Below are 23,611 nucleotides of genomic sequence, written 5' to 3' on the forward strand. Positions count from 1 at the left end.
TCTTAACTCTAGTATAACTGAACTACGTATCTTGTGGTGACACTTTATGAGTCGCGGTCTGATAAATATGTTACATTGAATATCATGACGTGTGTCATGTACAATATACAGCACACTGTATGACAGAAGTAATTCAAAAAATCGCTGGGTGGCAGCAACTTATTTTACATGCCGATAATTGGACAACGAAGAAGAAAAGGATTCGTCTCCGCCGCTGCAGCAACAGACGAAGAAGAAGTAGATCCCCCCCCCCCCTCTCCATTTTTCATCAATTCGTTCAATCCATCGACGGTCTGGACGAAAACCTTCCGCAATATCAACTCGGAGCTCGAAAATCAACCAAGGTGGGTCTCAGAGAAAATAATATCGCCGTGATAATGGTGCGATAAAATGCTGGATACCGATGTTGCTAAGTTGGTAAGCTAACGCAAAGAAGCCGTCTTGATAAATGTAAGCTAAGTTAAGTTAGCTTAGATAGCGTCACTCCTGGTGTCACCTCTCCGGCGGTCGTTGGGCCAACGTTTGGCGCAAAATGCTCACTAATGAACACAAGCCACACTTATAGTGGTAGTTTCAGGTAATTCATTCGCACCGCCCCCATTAATAGCTCTGGTTGCATTTGTTTGTGCTGTGGCGTAGATTTGAGAGGCCCGGTGAGGGCTGCAATAGCCGGCCACTGCTCTGTGCGCCACCATTAGCCATCACACCACCCAGTGTTATTTGGCCCATATTTGATGTATGCAGCCATCTTTTAAGCAGCATCACAGACAATAAATAATTAACTGCCACATGATGTCTAGGATCGCGTTAATGTGGCTATACGTTCAAATGTTACGTGTCGGTCAGATTATGTGTTTTAGTCTCGAAGTCCTATTTATTTCCACGTTTGTGATCTCATCTGCGCCTCGTCACTGCCAAGTCACGTGCTTGATCTTCATTCAGTAAACAAACAATTAATTTGGGTTCCAGATAGGATACTGACATACAAACATGTGGGATGGACCAGGGCCAAGACAAGGACCACGGGGAGGACCACCCTTTCGGTAAAGTAACACCATGCAGTCACAGATTTAAGGCAAACGTCAACTTCTGCCATCACTATAGCATTTTACAATATTTAATATACACTCCTGCCTGTTCATTGGGTACACTCTTGGAAATCAATGCATTCTAATGTGATAGTCTTAATCTGCACCACAGTATTTCCGAATTATTTTCACTTTAGTAGCACTCATAGGAAATATTGCCTGACTAACCTCACTGAACTGAGTCTGGCTTTATCACTGAACTGAAACCTGAAGTACACATTTTTATTTATTTTTTTTTCCCAGTAATTTGCAAGGGAAACAGAAAGTAGCTTTGAGTGGCAACTTGCCTATCATTTTCACAACCGCATACGTATCTACGTGACATTTGAAAGTTTTTAGTCAGGGTAGCTGTGGTTTGTTGCTCCACTGCTTTGGTGTGGACTGAAATATATATATATATTGGTACATCAGTCTTAAAGTGCAGGATTGTTACATTAGAATGCATTTTTAGTTTTTTGCTAGTGTTTACCTAGAGTCTTTATGCCCACATGATGCACTTTCTGTAATTCCTCCTGTGTGACCTGCTAGCCTACGAGCATTGTAATGTTCTCACATGTTGGCATTTCATGACTATCCTCCCGTTTTATATGATTTATCTAACAAATATCTATCGTCTCGCAGTATTGTTTACATACCCTGCAGTGCAGCTCTATGACTGTTTGTTTATCTCAGTATGTTGGTTATTTGCATTTCAAGCAAATCAGTCTAATATATTATTATGTATATTACAGTGGTGATCGCCGTGGAGAAATGTTTGGGGGCAGAGATCGTCCCATGCCTGATTATAGAGGTAGAGATGGTATGAACATGGGTCCCGCGGGTCATGGGCCCCCCATGGGCCCTCCTGTGGACATGAGGAGGATGGATGGGCCACCCATGAGGGGACGTGATATGGATCCACGTGACATGCGAGGAAGAGAGCCAAACAGAGATTTTTTCAGACCTGGAGAGCCAGACTTCCATCTTAGAAAGCAATATGAATGTGGACCTAGAGAGGACCTGATGAACTCCTCTGGTTTCCCAGGACCAGGCAGAAACTCTGCAGACATGGGGGGGAGAGGTATGCCACCACGAGAGCCAAACAACAGATTTATGGACATGAGAGACAGAGAGTCATTTAATTATGACATGCCACGGTTTAACAATCCCAACAATGATGGAAGAAGAGGATTTCCAATGGAGCGAAATGATGGATTCAGAGGCATGCATGACAGGCCTCCCATGGGCATAGGTGATGCTGATCGCTATAATATGGACTTACCTCCACATGAAGGGAGGATGATGGACACAGACAGAAGAGGGGGTCCACCTTTCAATCAAAGAGGTGGATTTGATTCTGATATAGACTTCAGAAATCGGCCTGGACCCTCACCTGAATTTAGAGGTAGAGATCGATCTCCTTTAAGGTTTGGAAACAGTGATGTTCCTCCAGTGGACAGGGCAAGACCAGACATACCTTCAGGTGTTGCTGGACCTCAGAGATCTGAGTTTATGGGTCCAGGAGACGCTGTGCGAAAGAGAATATATCCAGATTCTTGTGGCAGTCCCCTTATGGATTACCGGAGTGGTGAAGAAATGACTCTTGCAGAAGAATGGAAGAACCGTCAAAAAGACAAGAAGCCCATGTTCAACACGGGTAAAGAAATGGGAGATGTACCCAAACCCACTTTCCCTGTACCCTTTGGCAGAGATGTAAATATTAGGGATCCACCACCACCTTTTCAGCCGAGGGATAAGTCATCTACAGAATTCCCAGGGAAAGATGTTGGCTTCCCCCGTGGTGACCACTTTCCTGCTTTGAGTCTACCATCAGTCGGCAGCAAATGTCCACCAGACCATCCAATCCAAGAAATAAATCCCATAACTGGCCCTCTGGATCGAGAAAATAAGGGTAAGCATTGGCTTGGAGAAAGGGAGCCAAAGCATATTCCGAATAAATCTAATCGTGAGGAAAGACCCCCTTACCATCAAGAGAAGAATCAACCACCACACGTGATTCAGGAGCCAAATGATTGTTTTAAAGGGATAAAAGATATTCGACACAATCAGGATCCTGCAAGGGGTAAGCTGGGGTCAGAACGTGATTTCCATAGCTCTAGCACTCTACAGGCAGGAGATCAAGACTACAGGGACATTGATTACAGAACAGGATCTGGGAGAGCATTTGAGTATAAACACGAAGAGCTTCCAGTACCAGAAAAACTCATCAAAGAATCGAAGCCAATCACACCTTCAAAGTTTAGTGATTCTGGTTCCCAGGTATGTGGACTTTTTGACAGTAGTTGTATTTGTTGAAGAACAAAAATGTAAAAAATAAATGACATTTTAATCTTGTTCTCTAAAAGGATCGAGATTACAGGAATGCGTCAGTGGAGGACAAAGCTTCCAATATAATATCCATAACTGGTATTCCAAAGACTGCCACCATGGAGCAGGTAATTTAACAGCTGTTAAACGGCAGCTTTATTTTGCTTAATATAGTTACCAGGCTGTGTTAGGAATACTAGGCATAAGTCACACAAATACATCATGTATTTTGCAGATTCTTGGTGCCCTTCCAGTCCACGATGGCGTGCCAATGCAGGGGATGAAAATAAAAAATGTTGTGCCAGGTAAGGATTAACTTTCTTTGTGGGACTGCGCTAACACGTCCCTCGACTTTCGCTTACGATATTCGAATCTTCGCATTCTTTTTTTTTTGTTTTGTTTTGTTTTTTGTTTTTTACTCGATGTTGGATGCGTTTGTTGTTGGTGGTCTGTGTGAACTCGCTCAGTAAAGAAGGAGGGGGGAGGGTTCTTTTCCGCCATCCTTTTTTCATGCCTGAGGATGTGGGATTCAACATTAGCAGCTTTTGGAGAGTGATATTCCATGTCAGTCACAAATGATCTGTGACTAGCGACCTACTTTATGTGTCCTTCAGGGGCACTATTTCGAGGTACTCTTATTTAAAAATGAAGTCATCAAACCGGAAACGGAGTCCGACTTACTAGTGTTTTGTCCATCCTGCTGTTCTAAACATCTGCTTCAAAGTGAAGTTTTCTGCCGGGGGACCCTGCATGCATGGTACCTACATGAGATGAGGCCAAGTCTTTTTGTGAAGCTTATCTCTCAAAAGATGTCATCTTTTGCACAAATACATTCAAACAGCATCACAGAACACACAAGTGCCTTTTTCCAATTTGAATTCTCCATGGTGCACAACACGCAAACATGGTTTGCCAGTGGTCTGGATTTATATGTCTATGAAGGCTTGGCTTAATCAAAGTCTGTCAAGGAAAAGTCTGATATGTCAGTCAACAGAAAAAAACAAAATGTAAGTTTTCCTGAAAAGGTATGTGTTTCGGTAAAGGTGTTAATATCCGCTCGCATTGATCTCGATGTATTCACGAATGCTTTTTTTTTTTTTTTTGTTTCACTGGGTTATTGTCATTACTGGCATTGACTAACAAAAACCCATCTGTATTTCAAATGCTGTCCCCAGGTTACAGCTACGATACGGCCTATGTGGAGTTTTTAAACCTCGAGGATGCAGTCCACTTCATGGAGTCCAACAAGGTGGCCCATCCTCGTCACTCTACGAAGGCCGTCTCTCCCATCAGGATTAAGAAGGGTTGAGAGGGCATTCAGTAGATGGGGAGGGAAAGACCCTGGGAAGAAAGGGGGTGCTGTTATTTTTAATTAACTTAGCTTGGTGGAAGACATGAAGAAGAGGGATGTTGACAATAATGTTTTTAATTAATTAGTTTATTAATTATTAATATTAATATTGCATAAACTAACCTATAGGTGCAAGGCCGTGACAGTATTACTGCTTGCATGTTTAGTACTTTTGAAAGGAAATAGTAAATATTTATATTAAACTGTGTGTTAAACTGAATTCACAGACAACATAGGTTTCCCTATATTTGGCTATGTGCCCTAACGATTCAGATTTCAGCTGCAAACTACCTAACCATGGAATTTATTTAAGCAGAAAATGAAAGATTTAGACATCCCATCGCTAGAATAAATTTGTTTAACCTAACAGTCAAGACATTTTTACATTTAATGAAAAAATGTAATTCCGCTTTTGATTCTCGACGGCAGCCATTTCCTCTGAGATTTAGCTTTTGTAGCAAAGACGATTGAAGGAAATTTATCGCAGCTTGTGGGAAGTTTACCCATTACATTGAAGGAATTTCTATCACCTATGTTTAGTGGACCTACAGAGAAGAGATAGCCCTTTGTTGAGAAAAGAGTGCTGGTGGGTAAGGGGATGGTTTTGATTCATGTACCTGGACCACATGAAACTCAGTTGGAACAACGCAGTTTGAAGGGGTATTAGATTAAAACCAACAAGCTGGAATTTTAATGTGGTGACAGTTAGCTTTTCTTTCATTTTGATGATTGCGCCGCGACCGATATATTGTTGTTTATTGTTAATGAGTAATCTGTGTTAACCAAAGCTCGTTGGCCTTGTGGGGGAATGTTTCATTGGTTTCAGAAAAAGTTGGGATGGATGATTTTCGTTTTATTTATTTTCTTTTCATTTTTCTTTTCTTTTGTTATTGGTAGCATTCATAGGAAATATTGCCAGACTAAACTCACTGAATTCAGTCTGGCTTTATCACCGAACTGAAACTTGAAGTACATTTTGTTCATTTATTTGCTTGGGAAAGGGAAAGTAGTTCTGAGTAGTTTTCAGTGCCATTTGAGAGTTGTTAGCCAGGTTAGCTGTGGTTTGTTGCTCCACTGCTTTGGTGTGGACTGAAATATTACAAAGGCAATTTACAAAATGCTGTGGGTTTTTTTATCTCCATAAAAATTTGTATAATATTTCATGGTTCCAGACTAATGCACTTGATATTGGTTCATCTCCAGACATATTCTCGAGGACCTTTTATGAGGTGCAAATCTTTGGGTTTTGGTGACCTGTCCATCTGTTGGATTGTCTATACGGTTGTTCAATTCTCTTGAGCGAAGTATCTCAGCAACGCCTTAAAGGTATTCCTTGAAATGTGGTGCAAACATCTACTAGGACTAAAGGAGGAACTGATTATATTTTGGTGGTCAAAGGTCACTTTAACACAGTGTCTGAGATATATGAGGAACGCCTGAATGGAATTTCACAACAGCAATCAAGCGCGAAAGTTTCCTAAACCTTGAGGATGAACTGAACAGAATTTGGTGGTAAAATTCTCTTCGCGACGTCTTACCTCAAGATTTCATACCCAAATCTTTCCACAAAATGTCTAATAGGGGAACAGCTTTGGGCCCTGAATGACTTCCAGGACAAGGGGGGTTGGCTCTCTATACCAAGGGCGGTCCAATGAAATATTGGGTTTTCTGCTATTGAGCATCAAGTGATTGACGTTCCACCACGTGGCAAAGCTCTTGGAGTCCTCTATGTTGTCCTCTGTATAAAAAAAACTTTCTAATTGAAATTATTGTCTAGAATTAAACATATAGTGATAACTGACATTTTACCTGAAATACACTTTGCCAATACATGTAATCAAATCCTTTAAAGACTTCACTGCTCATGAGTCTGGACGGACATGGATGTAAACTGCAACGTGATTGGTTGATGCATGGATACAACCGCGTCTAGTGCCACCATGGAGCTGATAGGTGGTGTTCATCTGCTCTGTGAACTGAGTCAATCCCTTGACTTTCCATCTAGTGCCATTATCAAGTGGGCAATTCACTTTAGTGTTGTCTTGATAAATGGTCTTGTTTTTATACAGTGCTTTTCTAACTATTGGTACTCGAAGCCCTTTACAGTCACAGTCACGTCTTCCCATTTGCTCGCACATTCACATACTAGTGTCCTGCACTGGGAGCAACTCGAGGTTCAGTGTCTTGCTCAAGGACACTTCGGCATGTCGCACATTCCAAGGATCAAACCGCTAACCCTCTGGTTTATGGACAACCACTCTGCCTGCTGAGCCACAGATGGCAAAACTTGTTTTTTTTAGAGTTTTGGTGTAATTTCTTCTGTCGCAAAACTTCTATTATTTTATTTTTTTTTTTTTTTTGAGCAGTCTGTTACTTTTCCCAATTCTTAGTGGTCTCTTGAACTTACCAAAGTGTTTTGGAGCATTGTGATTTCAGCCTTCTTTGGATTACTGTGAGCCATTTGAGATGAATCATTAAGCAGATGCTTCAGCACTGATCATGATTGTTAGTCTTGGTCATATCTCAAAAACCAAGGCCGTGTGCTCTATCTCTTGGTGGCTGGTATCAGTTGGATTGTTTGGATGGGGAGGCAATGCAGTTGAGTGACCTTTCAGAATCCTTGGCAGCTATTTGAACATCCATTTTGACAATCTAATAACGATGAGATCGAATTTACAAAATATTTGTCTAGTTTTGTACTTGCGTTTAAAAACTTTTGAAGCAAAATGGCAGACTGTGTGCTCATATTTATGGTTTTGACGGTTAATTATATTTTGTGCCAAAGTGACACTCTGGAAATACCCAGCATCGACTGAAATCTTTCTTTGACATGCGCAACCTGCATCAGAATTAGGGAAATAACACACATCAGTGCCGAAATATAAACTACACTGAGATGGACCACAAGCCACCCTTGGTATCATCTGATCACCTTCTGTTTCTCTGCTGCCCAGTGTCAAAACAGGCACGGTGGCATTGTTTGGTTTGCTGAGTGTGGTTCTCACTTGGCACTGTGAAGTTATCGTCAAAGAATGAATCAGCAAAGACTGATTAGTCTTGTCAGTCGAGCAAAAACGTTCTTTTCAGTTCAGGATTTGATGTTTTCTTGTGTTCTAGTGAAGCAAAAAAAAGAAAAAAGCATATTTTGACCAAAAAATATTTGGTCTATTGATATAATAATTGTCAGGTTGATAGTGGAACTAATTTATAGTTGCAGATCCAAGTTGTAGTCCCCTCGAAATGAGTCTATTATGGGGACAAATGGCCTATGTGTAGCATGGCCGGTGACCTTGGGCTTTTCACGTCATCATAGAAGTGTTGGCCCATTTTATCTTCAGCTTTGAAAACGTGGACTAAACCTGCCAGAGTGTATGGTGGGTGTCACTGGTATTTGTTTTTAGTTAGGAAACACAACTATAGTGTAATGCTAAATGTTTTTCTTTTCTGCTCTTCTTACAGGGTTCCATAAAGGTTGGCACTAGAACCGCTTCCATGAGGTTTGCCCAGCCAGACGAGTGTGAAAGAGCTGTTCATGTGAGTCATGAGAGAAAATGATTATTGGGAAAGAACAAACTATTTTAATAATGTTTGGGCCATATTGTACAAAAGTGGTGTGTAATGAATATTTTCCCACATTCCTGTTTCAGAAACAGGAGCTCTGAGTTTCTCTCAAAACTTTGCAGTTGTTGAGGCAGTGATTATTAGCAATTTATCTTCTTGCACAACAAGCAAATAAATGGAATTGTAAAAGAATGAAAAGCACAGGAAGAAGAACTATTGCATTCACATTAAATTACATGGGTTTATGAGAGCAGATGAGATACTTGCACTGAGTGAATTAAATACATTGCATGTATTTGTATACTTGTCTTTGTTGAACCAGGAATCAGATCACAAAGTACCTCAACACCAGGAGCCCCAGTTACCCAGATCGGACGAACATTTAGGAGAGCTGAAGACTAACCTGAATGGATCCAACCCAAAAGGTCCTTTGGAGCCACTGTCCCACGGCCAATGGCAGCGTAGCTCTGACCTGACTCCCGAGGCCTGGCAGCAGCAGGTGGACCAACAACTCCACCAGCAGGAAACGGACCAACAGGCAGAGCCTTGGAGCAACCGCAACCTTCCTCTTCATGGTTCAAACCAACCTGACTCTGTATTCAGAGATAGCAAAAGTACGTTGACCTGACCATTTTGTTCTTCACATTTCATGGATAAATTTATCTGTGTTATCACGTTTCCTAATGGCTGCATAATCCTTGTCACCCTATAGCCATGATAATAAAGAATGTGAAGTCCTCCACCACAGTAGAGACTATTCTGAAAGCCTTAGACCCCTTTGCATATCTGGATGAGAGAAATGTTCGCCTAGTGAAGGCCAAGCCATCTGGAGCAAAGTGCTTCTGCTTTGTTGACATGGACTCCCATGAGGTACCTGCAAATATCAGCAAACCTTTATTTTTTACTTTCTTTGTCCAGTGTCAAGCCCATAACACTGTGTCTTCTCTTGTAGCAAGTGACCCGTCTGGTTGAGCTCATCACTAAACCCAGACCCTTATTTATTGATGGAGTGAGAGTTTATGCTGAAGTTGCGAAACCCCTTAAGAACCAAAAGTAAGTCACCTGTGTTGAAATAGTTTGTCATCACTCATGCGCTCGAGAGAGATGCCATTACATTTCTTATTTTCCTTCCCGTCTGTTTCAGTTTCAGAAGAGAATTTGATAAATCAAACTCTTCTATACTTGGAAATCCACCCGAGGCCTTGATGATGGGGGTAACCTGCAGTCTTTTGTGTCTGTTTACAAAATACTTTAAAAGAAGTATAAGGTTTGATCTCTGAGGTGTTGTTTTCTTGGGGTTTCAGCAGCAGTACCCACCTCCTCTGCAGCCACCTGCTGGCATTCCTACTGGAATGCAAGGTAACTCTTCCTCATATTCACTGTGTGGTGTTTAACCCGTTCTCTATTTAATACTGATGAACTTCAAAATAAAACGCTCTAAAGCAGTCTCCCATTTTTGTTGCCAGGTGACCATATGATGATGGGAGGTGCGCATCCTGCTCTGGCACAAGATCCCAGTTTCAGCCAAGTACGTTGCACCAACAAAAAGAAACGCTTCAGATATCTGTCTCTCACATCGGTGCACTTAACTGGACTTCTTCAATTCCTCCTAGGGGATTGGCTACGCTGAGACTCCATCTATGGATCCGTTGTACCAGGGTGCCTCTCATGTACCCACAGAAACGGCTGGAATGACAGCCACCGCAGACGTATCACAGACCTACGTTTATGGTACTAAACAACTCCAGATGAATTTATTTGAGTAATGTCCTTTATGAGATGAGTGCTTAACAATCGCATGCATCCCTTTCCTGACCAGCTTCTAAATATTATGCTCTCAGTGTTTGCAGTTTGTTTATCATACATGTCTCTCATACTTCCTGCAGGCTCTGAGATACCAGACATATCCAGCTACTTGTACGATGCCACGTCAGGCTTCTACTACGATCCAGAGACAACGCTATACTATGATCCTAACTCTAGGGTGAGAAAACAAAACATAAATGGGCAAAGCTGGTAAAAGAAAAACGCTTTGGAGATGCAGTGTTAAAGCATATTGAAGTACTAGTGGTTTAGTAATCAATCGGAGGCTTGCATATGTGTTTTGAATGCTTGGGTTTGATTGAAGTTAAGGTGCAATTTCTCCTTTCCACTTGTTTTGTTTCTAGTATTTCTACAACGCTCAAACCCAGGAGTACTTGTACTGGGAAGCTGTGTCAAAGACTTATATCCCAGTTCCAGGAGGGAATTCTGCAGAAATGCAACCTCTGACCATGACGGCTGAAGACCAGGCCATACTTTCCAACCCGGCGGCAGATGCTCCTCTAGAAATGAAGAAATCGTCTGTGCCGCCTGAAGCTTCATCGGCTCCAGTGGTTCCTGTTCCAGGTGCCGACGCCCCTTTGGATTCTACAGCGACAACCGACAAAAAAGAAGACGATGACGCTGCAAGAAAGGACAAAGAGAAGGATAAAGACGATAAGCCCAAAAGTCTTGCGGCCATGAAGGTAGCACCAGCACCACCACTTAGATTGTGGTATGCATACATGTTGGGGGCAAGTAGTTAAGAAATATGTTGTTGTTTGCAGATCATGAAAGATATGGAGCGCTGGGCAAAGATCCAGAATCGCCAAAAGGAAAGTGTACGAGCTCCATCTCCGGTCCTGAAGATGGGAATGGACGATGATAAGAGGCAGTCAAAGTCAGCTGATGCTGGTTTTGCTATATTTGAGAGGAAGGTTAGGGATTGCCAAAAATTAATTTTTCTGTCTGGAAGTTTTACATTTGATGTACGTTTATCGTTCTGCAGTGTTGTAATCATTTCTAATTCTTTGTCCTACACAGATTTCAGGTGCAGATGATCTTTTTAAGAAGCCCCTCGCACCCCCTAAGAAAGATGAAAAGTCAAAGTCAAAGGTAAGAGTCAGTTAAATTGTATTCCTATTACTCAGTGTTTTAATCATTCTTTTAATCATAACACGTTAACATTCATACAACATTGGACAGTTCAGTATTTTGTCTTCTTCGTGTCTCAGCGTCCAATGGGCTCTCTGGGTCTGCTGGCTTCAGACTACGGAGCTGGAAGTGACGAGGAGGTGGAAGAAGATAAGGAGGAGACGGCTAAAAGCAGTCAAGGCAGTCAGTCAGACGACAAAGATGACAAACTGACTGACTGGAAGAAGATGGCCTGTCTTCTGTGTAGGAGACAGTTCCCCAACAAGGACGCTTTGATCCGCCACCAACAACTTTCTGACCTGCACAGGGTACTACTACTACTACTACCGCCTGTAAACCCATCTATGAACAGTTGTTGCAGATGATCCTATGAATTTAGCCTTTAATGCTCGTTGTCTTGTTGTCTCAACAGCAAAATATGGAGATCCACCTTAAGATCAAGAGGTCAAAGAAGGAGCTAGAGGCATTGGAGAACCAAGAAAAAGAAGTAAGTCATTGTTCAAGTTGAAATAATTGCTAGGAGAGTATAATGTTTACACTTGAGTACTAAAGGTGGTAGCGTCCTCCACAGCTCAATGCCAAAGAAGCTACTAGGTCCCCAGAACCGAAAAAAAGAAAACACCACCACCAGCAGCCGCAGCATCATAACAGCTGGGCTGGAAGCTCTGGGTAAGCTCTAAGATTACCTCTATGTGGCTTTAAGGAATGTTTTGTTATGCTGGGGCTAAATGTTTGTTCTTTTTGCTTAGGGAAATGAACAAAGTCAGTGAGAGGCCTGGTTTAGGAGCTCAACCTCCCCCGGTAGGTGTGAAGTTTCATTTAATAGACAAGTATCCTATAGTGTGCCTTGGTTGTTTTACTAAATCTTTCATTTACATTTTTTTTTCTACAGCAGAGGAAAAAGAAGGAGCATGTTGTTTGGGACCATGCCACTTACAAACAAGCAGTGCGGAAGGCCATGTTTGCACGGTTCAAGGAACTGGAGTGATCTCATCTGAACTTATCCTCACTTTGACATGTGAAGCATGTTAAACACATGCTTGTCCACCTTGGCATCAGAAATCCTTTTGACTATCTTCACCAGTTCTCTGCCATGGACACATTACACTCCAGAGATGCTCCTTTTTACACTGGGATGAAGGGACAAATGACACGGCCTGAAAACCACGGTTAAAGGCTGCAGGGGAGCTTAACTGAGTCAAATACAAGAATTATGTGACGTCCTTGACGATGGATTTTGTACAGAAAATGTAATTTGAAGAATTTTTGTCCCGTGTATTTTGTGTAGCCTGTATGTACAGTTGTGAAATTTGTTCAGATGTTTTTTTTGTTGTTTTTTAATCAATTCTGTCACACTGGCCACGGTTTAATTTTATTTTACTGAGACTGAGGAATTTAAATTTTTCATGGGTGCAGATTACTCTGATGTATTCACATTTTAAGTAAAAGAAAAAAATAACAGACTAACTTTTCTGTGTTTTTGATCTGAGACAGTTGTAGTACTCACACTGAGCACTAGATGGCAGCGTGATGACATGTTTTGGGTTTGTGTAAATGCAACATATCCCATTGCCATTACTGAACCAAACCATCAGTTTTCATTTGACGTATTTTACAAAGTTAATAAAAGAAAAGTCAAGAAGATATAGACACAGATATATACAATGAGGATTTGATCAGCTGGATACCAGTGGAGGGGGAACATTTAAAAAAAAAAAAAAAAACTAACAGTCATTGCTGCTTTAATGTTCCTCCAGTTGTGCCCTGCAGGATTTAGAACATGAGGCTTCCCCTCTGACCTTTACTGATATGAAGGAACCAGCAATCATCCACCCAATGGCTGTGGTTCAAAGAGTGTAGAGGATTGCGTGGAGTGCTGACATACTAACTCCACTGAGAGCAGTAACAAGGGCTCTGGGGAGCCCGAAGAGCTGCAGTCAAACAAACAGCAGCTACAGTGTGGAAAGGAGCCAACACCTCAGCGTGTGTGCAAGAGCAATTGTGCTACTTTGTGCTGACTTCGGGGGGCCTTCGTGAGGAAGCTGAGGCCAGGAGAATTAATCCTACAGATTTTTCAACTAACAGGTAGCTTGATTTTTGCTTTCATGCCTCAAAAAAAGACTGCTCTTTCTCTTTCTCCAACAGTTGGTGAGCATTATATTTTGACTGACGGACTATGGAGTCTCTCTGTCTGAGGATAAGGGGGGAAAACAGGCTAACAAAGCTGCACAGTTCAGGGTAAACCTTGTTTTGTGGTTTGGCAACAAAACCGCTGTGATTATCAGGTTCAGATGTTTTTGTAGCAAAACCCTGACACATCAACTCCTCATATGTTATGGTCGGTTGTAAAATCTCCTCTTAAAAAAAAAAAATAATAATAAAACAAACATTGTTTCTGTTTCCTGAGAAGAGAACAAATGAAACAATTCATCGTCAGTCTTAAATGGAGAAAGCCATCAGAGCTGAACATGAATGGACAGAAAGTGAAGCCCCCCTCCCCGTCCTGCTATTGTCGGTGTGTTTCGAAGGCACATGAACTTGCACTTACATCACATTCTCAGAGCTTGCCAGCGTGATTTAAAACACCTTTACTGCGCCTGTCTGCACTCCTTAAAGTAAAATTTTATCAAATTTTTTAATCTTACGAATGTGATATCTCCATTAACGGTAACCTAAACTGAAAATCACCCTGATTTTCCACAACTGTTCAACTACGCGCTTCACAAAAGAGGCAAACACAATATTTTTTATGGCGAGAAAAAGACCTACTTCATTATTCTCTCACCCTCTTTACGCAACAACAATACTAAAGGACAACCTTTTGGACAGCTATTTGTCTGGAAAGCATTTTTTTGTGGTCAAGTTCATGTGTCCTTGGAATAAGAACTGCCTGCACGTCTGCTCAAATCAAGTCCATGCTTATATCTTTAGACGCTGGAAGGTCTGAAAATTGCTTCCATATTTGCTGTGATTTTCTTTTTCCTCCCCTGATCCGTCCGCTAGGTTGGAATGATCACATATTTTCATTTCATTGTAGGTCAATGTATCCTCTGACATCAATCAAACAAATAGTTTTTTTTTTTTTTTGGTGCAGGATCTGTGTACTTGCATATAAATAGAGAATTTACTTTAATGCTCCTGCACACACTGTTAGTTAGGTAAACCTGGTCATCGTATAGATTAATAAAGACCAAATTTAGACTCTGTCATTAGATAATCCAAAGACTTTGCCAGTACCAAGGTTGCTGTAGCATCCAGATCCAATAAAACACTATTGTATAACAGCATCTGCAGTGTTAGCAGGACAGGTTTATGCAGATTTCAAATGAAGTCACCGGGTGAGGGATTATCTTGCATTTAATTTCCCCCTCAAATCACAGAAGGGAGGCATTTGGAATAGGGATCTGTTTTCTGTTGTGTTTTCTTTTTTCCCAATGCTGTCACAAGACCCCATGACAGATGTTATCGCTCTCCAGTCCCAGTGGCCGATGGAATGAAAATGAATGTGCAGTTATTCTGAGGATGAGAGAGGGCCAAACAGAGAGGTACGGCATGGAGGACTGTCACGTTAGGATCCCCCTGCATGTGCGAGGGAGAGCTTTTAGGCAGCGCGGATGGCAGTGAAAAAAGAGAAAAAAGTGGACAGGGGGGCCAATTATCCCAGCTTGACGTCTTTTAGCGGCAGGCAGGTGCAGCCGGAGCGGCAGTCTGGGGACAAGACGGAAGAAGGCACAGTCAGCGGGACTCTGAGATGCTGAGATGTGCTGTCAGACCACGGAGGCGAGAAGAGGAGGGAGAAACATCACCCGGCTGCTTTTACTTTAGCCCTGACACTAAGCTGTAGCAGATGGACAAAGACGCTCTAAATGAGAAAATATGATCATAAAAAAGAAAGATATAATTACGTTTTGGAAATTTGTAACATCCATCTGACAGTCAGTTTACCACACACCGTCTAGATTTTCCACTCTACTTTTGCTCGTATAGAAGCCTCGGAAGAGAAATCCAGAGAGCATTAAAGATGAAATGGCTTATTTTACAGTATGGTCACATGTAGGATAACTGTGCGGTTAACGCAAATCTCTCCTTTGTCCGTTATGACAAATGATCAAAGACATGTCCCACATAGAATAACTCCCCTAAGGAGCAGCATGTGTTTGCGGCCACCCCGTGCAAACAAAGAGGCTGCACCATCACAGGCTCAGAGGGAAATCATGCTTCTCCGAGCAATTTCGCCATCTGCCTTTATACTTTCATGTGCAAGACGAATACATTACGTCGGTTATTGATTGCTAATCTCAAACATCATCTCGAAGACGTCCTCGCGTTAGTCATGCGCGGGATGTACTTCAGAGATTATGCTAAGGAAATTTGGGAACGAGTTCGTCTGGCGGAGCTGTCACTGAGAACATTATAGACGCTGAAAACATTTGCAAATGATGTCATGGTTCTGCACTCCTGCTCTGGTGGAGAAATAACATCAGCGATCACACTAAATTAATACAGAAAAAAAAGCCCTTTGGAACACTTCCTTTTTTTTCACTGTCTCTTTCGATTCAGAAACCCTCGACCAAGTTTTGTATAATTTACAGTTGTCTCATTTAATTACAACTCAGAGGATTTTGGCATACTGAGCAGTCTCTGTGCTTTGCCTTTTCCTGAGAGAACTGTCAGTGAGTTTTATGGAGCATATCTGAACTATTCTGACTGTTGTGACTCAAAGCGTTAAGTCTTAGTACAGTGCAAGCCCGCTACCATAAAAGTTAAAAGTTCTGCTCTGCATTTATCAGCCGTCATATAGAATTAAAGTTGCAGACTTCTGACGAATAAATTGTAGTTATTGTCTTGACAAACTTACTTCAGTGTATTAGTGTTTATGTTAATTGTATTGGTGGTATACAGGCCAGGGGATTTAATATTATTAGTTTTTCCCTTTTTCTTTATGAAAGCAGAAAGTGCATAATAAGGAAGCATCTAATATGCCCGTAGGCAGAGTAATCCCCCAACCACGAAAGCAATAAAAAGTAATTACCTAACTGTCTGTTCAGTCCTCACTCAGAACGATGGTTTTGGTCTCAGGTGCTACCACGTCTCCACTGGTTCCATCGTGCATTGAAGTGCACTGCTATTGTCATCTGATGTTAATGTCAGTTCAGTGCTCAGGAAAACAAAGAACTGGATCAGAAGGGAAGAGACCGTCATCTTACTGGTACAATCAACTCTTTTTCTTCCTCTTCCCATATAATGAAGTCTGGTATTTACCAAAAATATTGATTTAATAGACAACTGTTGTCTACTGATCTCTTAAAATAATACCTGAGATTACAGCATGAAGTAGTACGTTCTGTGTCATTGGGAAGTACATAACATTATGACCACCTTCCTGATGCTGTGTAGGTCTCCCTTGTCCCTTCAAAACAGTTGTGGCTCATCATAGAATGGACATGGGTCTTCTGAGGGTGTCCTGTGGTGTCAGGATGTGGTCAGTGGAGGCCTATAGACTGAGGGGCCTCCTTTGATCATCCCACATATACTTGATCAGTTTGGGATCTAGTGAATTTGGAGACCATGTCAACACCTTGTCGCCAACACCTGTTTTCCATGTTTTTTGAGTTGTTCCTTAGTTGTTCCTTTTTGTGTGTGTGTATGTCTGTATCAGGCTGCATCCTGCTGAGTGTCATTGCTATGAGGCGGGGGTGTCTGGTCTGGTCCAAAGGCTTCCCAGCAGACCACTGTGTTGTCACAAGATGGTCGATGTTATTTCCTAATAATAATCCTTATTTCCATAATGTTATGGCTGATCGGTGTGTATTCTCCTGAAAGTAAGAACAACAAATTGTCAACCCAGTTTGTGTAATCTGGCTCTTAAAGTGTACAAGTGTTATAAGATTGAGAGTTCTCTCTAACAGGGTTTCTCATGGTCATCACGTTCAGGTACTCAGATATTTAGTTTTTTCCTCCTTGTGTATTATTAATGGCATATTTAATTTTTAATGTGATATACGGTTGAGTGGTGAAGGGGCCATAAGGTTGCGGGTAGAAACAATAATGTACCGAGTCAGTATTATCAGGAGGCAGTGTTGGGCCTTCAGTCTATAATAACTAATATGTTCAGGTAGCATATAAAACATTATATGCTACCTGAACATATTAGTCCTTTCCTTTGGAAATACCTGGGGGTAATATTAACATTTTTGCAGTCATAATGATAGCACTTGGGAATATGTATAATGACTTTAACACTAGTGCCATATGGATGAAACATCATTTCGGGTCAATTCACTGCCTCGGTTTATTATTGCTAGTCACATGAAGTGGAAATAAACATCCTTGCAATCAGCCATTACGGCTACATTGTGCGTTGCAGTGTTACCTCTAACAGTCCATTTCGATGCCGTATTAGCTGCTTTCCATCATCTCCTTCTCACGACTGCACTGTTTTCTCTCTTCATCCACTCTAATCCTCTAGCTGCATCAGTGCACATGCCAGCTGATACGCTTGTAGCTAGATTACACTTGTAGATGTACTGTCGCTATCACTGGAAAAACCCTAAAAGCCAAAGGCATGCTGCTTCACCTTTTCTGCTGTTTGAGAACAGACCTACTTGTTTTTGTTGTTGTTTTTTTTTTTTTAAAAGAAAAGAAAAATCCCTTAAGAGATCTATTCAGAGCCTACACTACAGAAAGCCATTGCTGTGTAAAGCCAGGTTGGTGGTTCTTTGTCGGACCTACCCCACAGGTACAGCATACGATGATGCAGATCTAGTGAAATCATTGCAACCTATAAAAGAGAAAGAAACTTCTGGGTGTGGGCAAGAGGAGAAGAAGAATTTTCCGCACTTGTCCAGCCCCTGAGAAAAGTGAACAAGGATACATTTCTGTTCCGTAGGGTACATGGCTGTAGCATTCCTGCAGCTTACATAAGGCGTAGATCTCACCCAGAGCCATAAATCTGACATTACAATTATATTAAAGAATTAGATTTGTAGTTGTGGTTGAGGTCCTTGAGTTTAATGCTCACGGAGAAAACAGGAACATGTGTTCAGTACATGCAAGATGTAAATCTACAGTATGTGGACACCTTCATCCATTCTGTATGCTTGAAGTTTACTGCCAAAACGCTATAGTGGAAACACTCAGAGTTGGAGGTTACAAGAGAGCGCTTCTCCTTTTTCCCTTGTATTAGAATTAACAAACAAAACCGGTCCAACATACCTCTGGAAGCCTACAGTGAGAATGACGCCCTCAGCGGCGGGTGTACCTGTATTTCCCTAGATATCGCAAATGTTGTACATGGCATGCGTGCGTTGGAGCAGCTGGAGCACAGATCGCGATTACAGACCCCTGATGACAGAAACATGATGATGTGCTTCAGCCTACAGAGCAATACCTGTGTAGCGGACATGTGCTCTCAGAGGGTGCTGAGAGGTTCTGGCAACACCAGCTTTTTTACCTCTGAACATGAACTCTCGGGGTATACTTTCCCTCTGCGGAAGGAACTAGAGGACGCATGGCAAGTTTCATCAGCAGCAGGTTTGCATTTGTTCTCTTCCACTGATAAACCTATCAGCGCAGTGTCGGGAAACAGATGGAGACGTAGCATAGCTGCCTTCTCTCGTTCGCCCAACATTACAACTTGATCTCGGTGCTAAGCTGGCTTCAGGATATTTTCATTACTGTTCTTGGCTTTTCTTTTACACAACAGCATTGTTGTAACACAATCACCTGTGCTGTTGCCAATTTCGGGGGGGGAAATGAACGTTCCCTATCATGGAGGCACGAACCAGTACAGTAACATTAACAGCCACATCACGATTGTCAGCTTTGAGGGATTATAGCAATCTGTAATGTTGCCTGCGCTCTCACACAAATGAGAATGGATTGGGCTGGTGGGAGACATGCAAATGTTATTGTCTGCAGTCTGAGCTCAGGCATTCTCATTCACTCTTCTTGTTTTTCACTGTAATAGGTAGTTCTCCATTTGTGGTTATCTGCATTACTGTACATAATGGGGTTTGAAAACCAGAGCAGGTTTAATGTTCTTGCCTGTGCAAGGAAAGGATATTAGGGATAACCATTTGCTGCTCTATCAGAAATGACAAGCTATCATCACAATTTTATGGTGACGTCTTAGAACCATACTCGAAAGTTACGTGAAGGAAACGCAATTTCCCTACCAAAGCCAGTCATTAATATTGTTTTAGTTATAGCACTTGAGGTTCTGGGGGGGAACAAATGGAGGCAATAAATCTATTTCTTCTCCTTTAGAAACACAGATCCTAAACTCCACATTAAACCTAAACATTTAAAGTGCCACATCATGTCAGATAAATGCATCCTTATGTAAGACGTCAAACGGCACCTAAATAGCTTCACATTCAAAATGACCTCCTCTCTCCACCAGACTTTGATTTCCTCTCCTCCCATGTCATGCATCTAACTGCCTCACACATTCAGTGATAGCTGAGAAAGCCTCAATCTGAGACATTTCCACTTCCCAGGAGACGGCAACGAAAACAACACAGGCATTTGGGGCAGCCGGTCCCTGAACGCTGCGTAGGTGTGCGAGCAGCGAGGAAAGTGTTGCAATGTGTGTGTCGTAATGGGAGCCAATCAAACCTCAAGTGAAGCACGCGTCTGCGTATATGTTAGCTGATGTCTGTTTTTTTTTTTTTTTTTTTTGTATTTCTTTGTATCAGAAAGAAAATAATAGCTGTTAGCAGGCTTTTTTGAAAACACCTGCAGTCGACGTGTAGTTTATAGTATTGTGCTGCTCGTTCAAAGAACAGTTTAAATGACTCCTTTGCTGAAATATAGACATAGATTCTGAGATTTGGAAATGGACTTGAGTTTGCTGCAGCTGTGAAGAAAAAAAAAGAAAGTGAGGGATGAAAATGCCATCTAGAGAAATAGTGAGATTAAGGGAGCATTGCAGAGGTGCAAACATGTATAGTACGTAGGCCTATGTGACATTTGACTGTTTAGGCAGTCTGGGTTAAATTGCTGAGTCACACTGTACACACACTGTATCTTAGATTTTGTTCCAGCTAAAACTTTGGGCAACATGCTTTGTTGCCCAAATTGAACCGTATTTAAGCACACAAAGCTGAGATGAGCTATGATCAATAGACTGAAGGTGACCCAAACTTCTGTTCTGGCTTCTGACTCTCCTGCTAGCCCTCCTCTCCAACTTTGAACGTCTTTGCCCAGAATATCTGCACGCAAATCTGAAAGTACACCAAAGGCTTCTTTGAAGTTGTCCCTGTCCCCTGTATCTGATCTCAGACTCTTACCTTTGAAATCTCAGATTTTTCAAAGACCCGTTGCAGTTTTTTTTTTGCTCCCTAATTAGTGTCAACACAGCAACTCTTGCCTCTCTTCCTTGTGTATATTCTTTTAAGCCCTCATCTGAACATCAGCTTGGTGTATCCTTTCACTTTGAAAGCAGTAATGAGAGGCTGTTGTAGAGCTGGTGTGTCGAAGAACAAGTCTACTAACTTCAGTCCAACTTCAGTTTTAAATCACAGATTCAATGGGCAGGAACCCCTCTACCTGTCTGGAATAACTTGACACACCTGAGTAGTGTATATGTGCCTCTGGACATTGTCACACTTCAAGTAGCTGTGCTGCAGGAAGTTGAAAAAGATAACAGATCTAGGGCTCAGGGGCTATTTAAGCTCCTGCGTCTGAGCAGATATTTGGCAGATCATCCGTCAAGTTCAGGGTTTATCGAGCCTGCATTTAACACTGTTGTATGTTGCTGTATGATGCACCATTCAACTATCAACCTCTGGCCAGCTATTTCACCCTTTCAGTGTCTTTTCCTATAATGGTGCGAATGTAAACAGAAAAGAAAAGCCCTTATAAAGTTTAGGAGTCCCCAGAATTGTTTAGTTCAAAAGTGCCAAATGATTACTCTAAGCAGGGCTTGACCTCACACTGGAAAGGCAAGGCAATAACATTACAAGTAATGAAGAGCTGTACAGATCCTATAGGACAGTATGACCATGTGGTTTTAGTTTTATGCTACTATTGTTGAGCTGTATTCTTCATGTCAGATCTCATCTGAGACTACAGTTCTCATGCTCATCGTGCGAGCATTTCAGTCAAATGTGACTCTGTCATGAAAGCATTTTTGCATTAAGTTAATTTATGATTTTCTGCTGGGCCACTTTGTCCGCAAGAACTACCATACATCTTGTAAAAAAGTTTACGTCGATCTCATACATGCAGAAAACACAAATCCCACCATACTGTAAAACCAAAGCTGCATCCAAAACATCATGCACAGGAATCTGTTATGAAAGTTTAAATCTGGGCTACCATGATTATGCTATGACTAGATTAACATGTGGGATTAGTAGTCATCCGTGCACATGTTTGGACATTGGAATATTCTCAGGGTTGTACTTCTTTTACAGAGTGTTTCACAGAAAACTTTAAAATTGTCCCCTGGAGCGTTCGTTGGTGGTTGATGGCTCACTCTTTATAAAATGAGACAGCAGTTTGGAGAGGAGATGGATTTCTTCTAGAACAGCACTTTTCTCTTCATGCAAGGCAGAATAAAGCTCACAGCCCCAGCACTGACACCTCTAGTCACATGAACAAAACCAATTACAAACTGACTGGGTTTATAATTATTAATATATTCTTAGCAAATTAACTGAAAGGCATGGCCTTAATATGAATCACTCTATCTGCACTTCTGAAACTTACACACGTATCCTTTTTGTCCAGAGGAATTATGTTGCAGACATGATGGTGATAATTTTCCTCTAGTGCCTCAATGGGGTTGAGTTTTTAATATAATGATTACATTTTGTTAGCCTCTGTTGTATTATCTATCACAATAGCACACTGAGCTTAATTTGGTAAACATTTTACCTCCTAAACATTAATATGTTAATCTTTGTAGAGTCTTAGCATGCAGATGTTAGTATCAAGCACCAAATAGAGTCAAGGTCTATCAAGCTCAGGGAAAAAGCTCAGGGAAAAAGCTCAGGGAAAAAGCTCATCTAAAATGTTGATAAATATGAAAAGAATACTCTCTCAGAGTCAGTATTGTTCCACACACGACCTTCATGTCTGAATGTGTGTAAATGTAAACTCCACACAGAAAGGCCCCAGTTCAAATCTTGCTGTGTGGGCTAAGTGCTAACCACCAATCCACTGTGCCGCCCTGGAGTTATGTCGCTAGGTTCTGATGTTGTAAGGCAGATACGGGGGCTGCTTATCCAGGAAGTTCTTTGGCCTCCTTTGCCTGGATGACCTCAAACAACCTACTGTTCCCTATGCCTCCCAGTCTTCCCTTTGCAATAAACCTATCACTTTCGTAGATCATCACACTACAGGCGACTACTGGCTAAAGAAGAGAGGAAATCCATCTTGATATTACATTTGTGTCGGGCTGGGTTCGGTGACTTCTGCAGCTGTCCACATGTAAATCAAACAAGGACACTTGATGACGCGCTCTAATGGGCAGTATGTGAGCATGTCTGACTAATCAGTGATCGTGAATTATCTTACATTAGACTGAATGAAGAGCCACATTCTTAAACACTGTTTGTCATTACACAACTTACATCCAATATCCTCTTCAAAAATTTAATTTTGTCAGTAGTTTTGTGAACATTTATGAGACCCGATGCCACAATGCGAACTCCCCCGCTAGAGTGTTACAAGAGTTTCATCTAGGAACTTGGTTTGTGTTACACTGTGCTCTCCTGAAATTTTAGAAGGTGTTTGATCTGCTGATCTGCATGTAGCCTGGACCATTATGTGTCCTTGGCATATCAAGCGGTTCAACAATGGCATGCTATCCCTCTGGCCTCGGCTCCCATTTGAATATCATCTGTCAGGCAGTACAAGAGGAGACCTGCTCTAACCTAAAATGCCTATAGCATCTGAAATTACACAGCAATTTATATGTCATCCGTAATCGTTCTGCATCCCCTCAGTACCCTGTGACAGCCAATAATTATCAGTACTTTTTGTCTCTCTACTCCTCTGCTTTAGAAATCTACCTGGATTCTCTGGGTACAGGCTTTGATATTGGAGACAGAGCACATGAAGGTGGACAGCATTACACTATAATAAAAGCTGATATGATTTCAGAGAATGTGGGAAAGTGAAAAAGGAGGTTATCTGACACACTGTCTGAGGTGCAAGATAATGAGCTATATGACGAACATATATTAAAATGTAGTTACAGGTGTACTCTTAAATCTTACACTGGTTAATATAAAAAAAAAAATCCACTATTGTTCTATACAGGAATCAGGTAATTGTGATGACACATCTGTATCTCTGTACTTTGGCCAAAGACATGCCAATACACCAGCAGCACCAA

The 23,611-nt window shown here is 41.6% G+C and overlaps 1 protein-coding gene across 2 annotated transcripts; it reads left to right on the forward strand.

Annotated features, from left to right (window-relative positions):
* Positions 1 to 203: 203 nt before the first annotated feature.
* Positions 204 to 12,725, forward strand: LOC125006738 (RNA-binding protein 6). Of its 2 annotated transcripts, none has more exons than XM_047583057.1 (23): positions 204 to 344; positions 970 to 1,043; positions 1,820 to 3,347; positions 3,434 to 3,523; positions 3,631 to 3,700; positions 4,571 to 4,644; positions 8,206 to 8,280; positions 8,630 to 8,921; positions 9,020 to 9,177; positions 9,260 to 9,360; positions 9,452 to 9,521; positions 9,612 to 9,666; positions 9,774 to 9,835; positions 9,921 to 10,038; positions 10,194 to 10,291; positions 10,476 to 10,814; positions 10,896 to 11,045; positions 11,152 to 11,223; positions 11,343 to 11,570; positions 11,675 to 11,749; positions 11,834 to 11,931; positions 12,012 to 12,063; positions 12,155 to 12,725. In XM_047583057.1, exons 2-23 carry the CDS (start codon positions 991 to 993, stop codon positions 12,248 to 12,250), a joined length of 3,954 nt encoding a protein of 1,317 aa, XP_047439013.1. In that variant the 5' UTR covers positions 204 to 344; positions 970 to 990; the 3' UTR covers positions 12,251 to 12,725. The 2 variants fall into 2 exon arrangements, with proteins under 2 accessions (XP_047439013.1, XP_047439014.1); XM_047583058.1 differs by having other exon boundaries at positions 9,615 to 9,666.
* The last annotated feature ends 10,886 nt before the right edge of the window (positions 12,726 to 23,611 follow it).

This window comes from Mugil cephalus, chromosome 4, assembly GCF_022458985.1.
Source record: "Mugil cephalus isolate CIBA_MC_2020 chromosome 4, CIBA_Mcephalus_1.1, whole genome shotgun sequence".
In the NCBI taxonomy this organism is placed as follows: Eukaryota; Metazoa; Chordata; class Actinopteri; order Mugiliformes; family Mugilidae; genus Mugil; species Mugil cephalus.

Bases quoted from the DNA above. Each gene is read 5' to 3' on its own strand.
- LOC125006738 (XM_047583057.1), top strand. From the start codon at position 991: ATGTGGGATGGACCAGGGCCAAGACAAGGACCACGGGGAGGACCACCC. The intron at 4,645-8,205 runs GTGGCCCATCCT...CTCTTCTTACAG, and splicing joins ACTTCATGGAGTCCAACAAG to GGTTCCATAAAGGTTGGCAC. The intron at 8,281-8,629 runs GTGAGTCATGAG...TTGTTGAACCAG, and splicing joins AGTGTGAAAGAGCTGTTCAT to GAATCAGATCACAAAGTACC.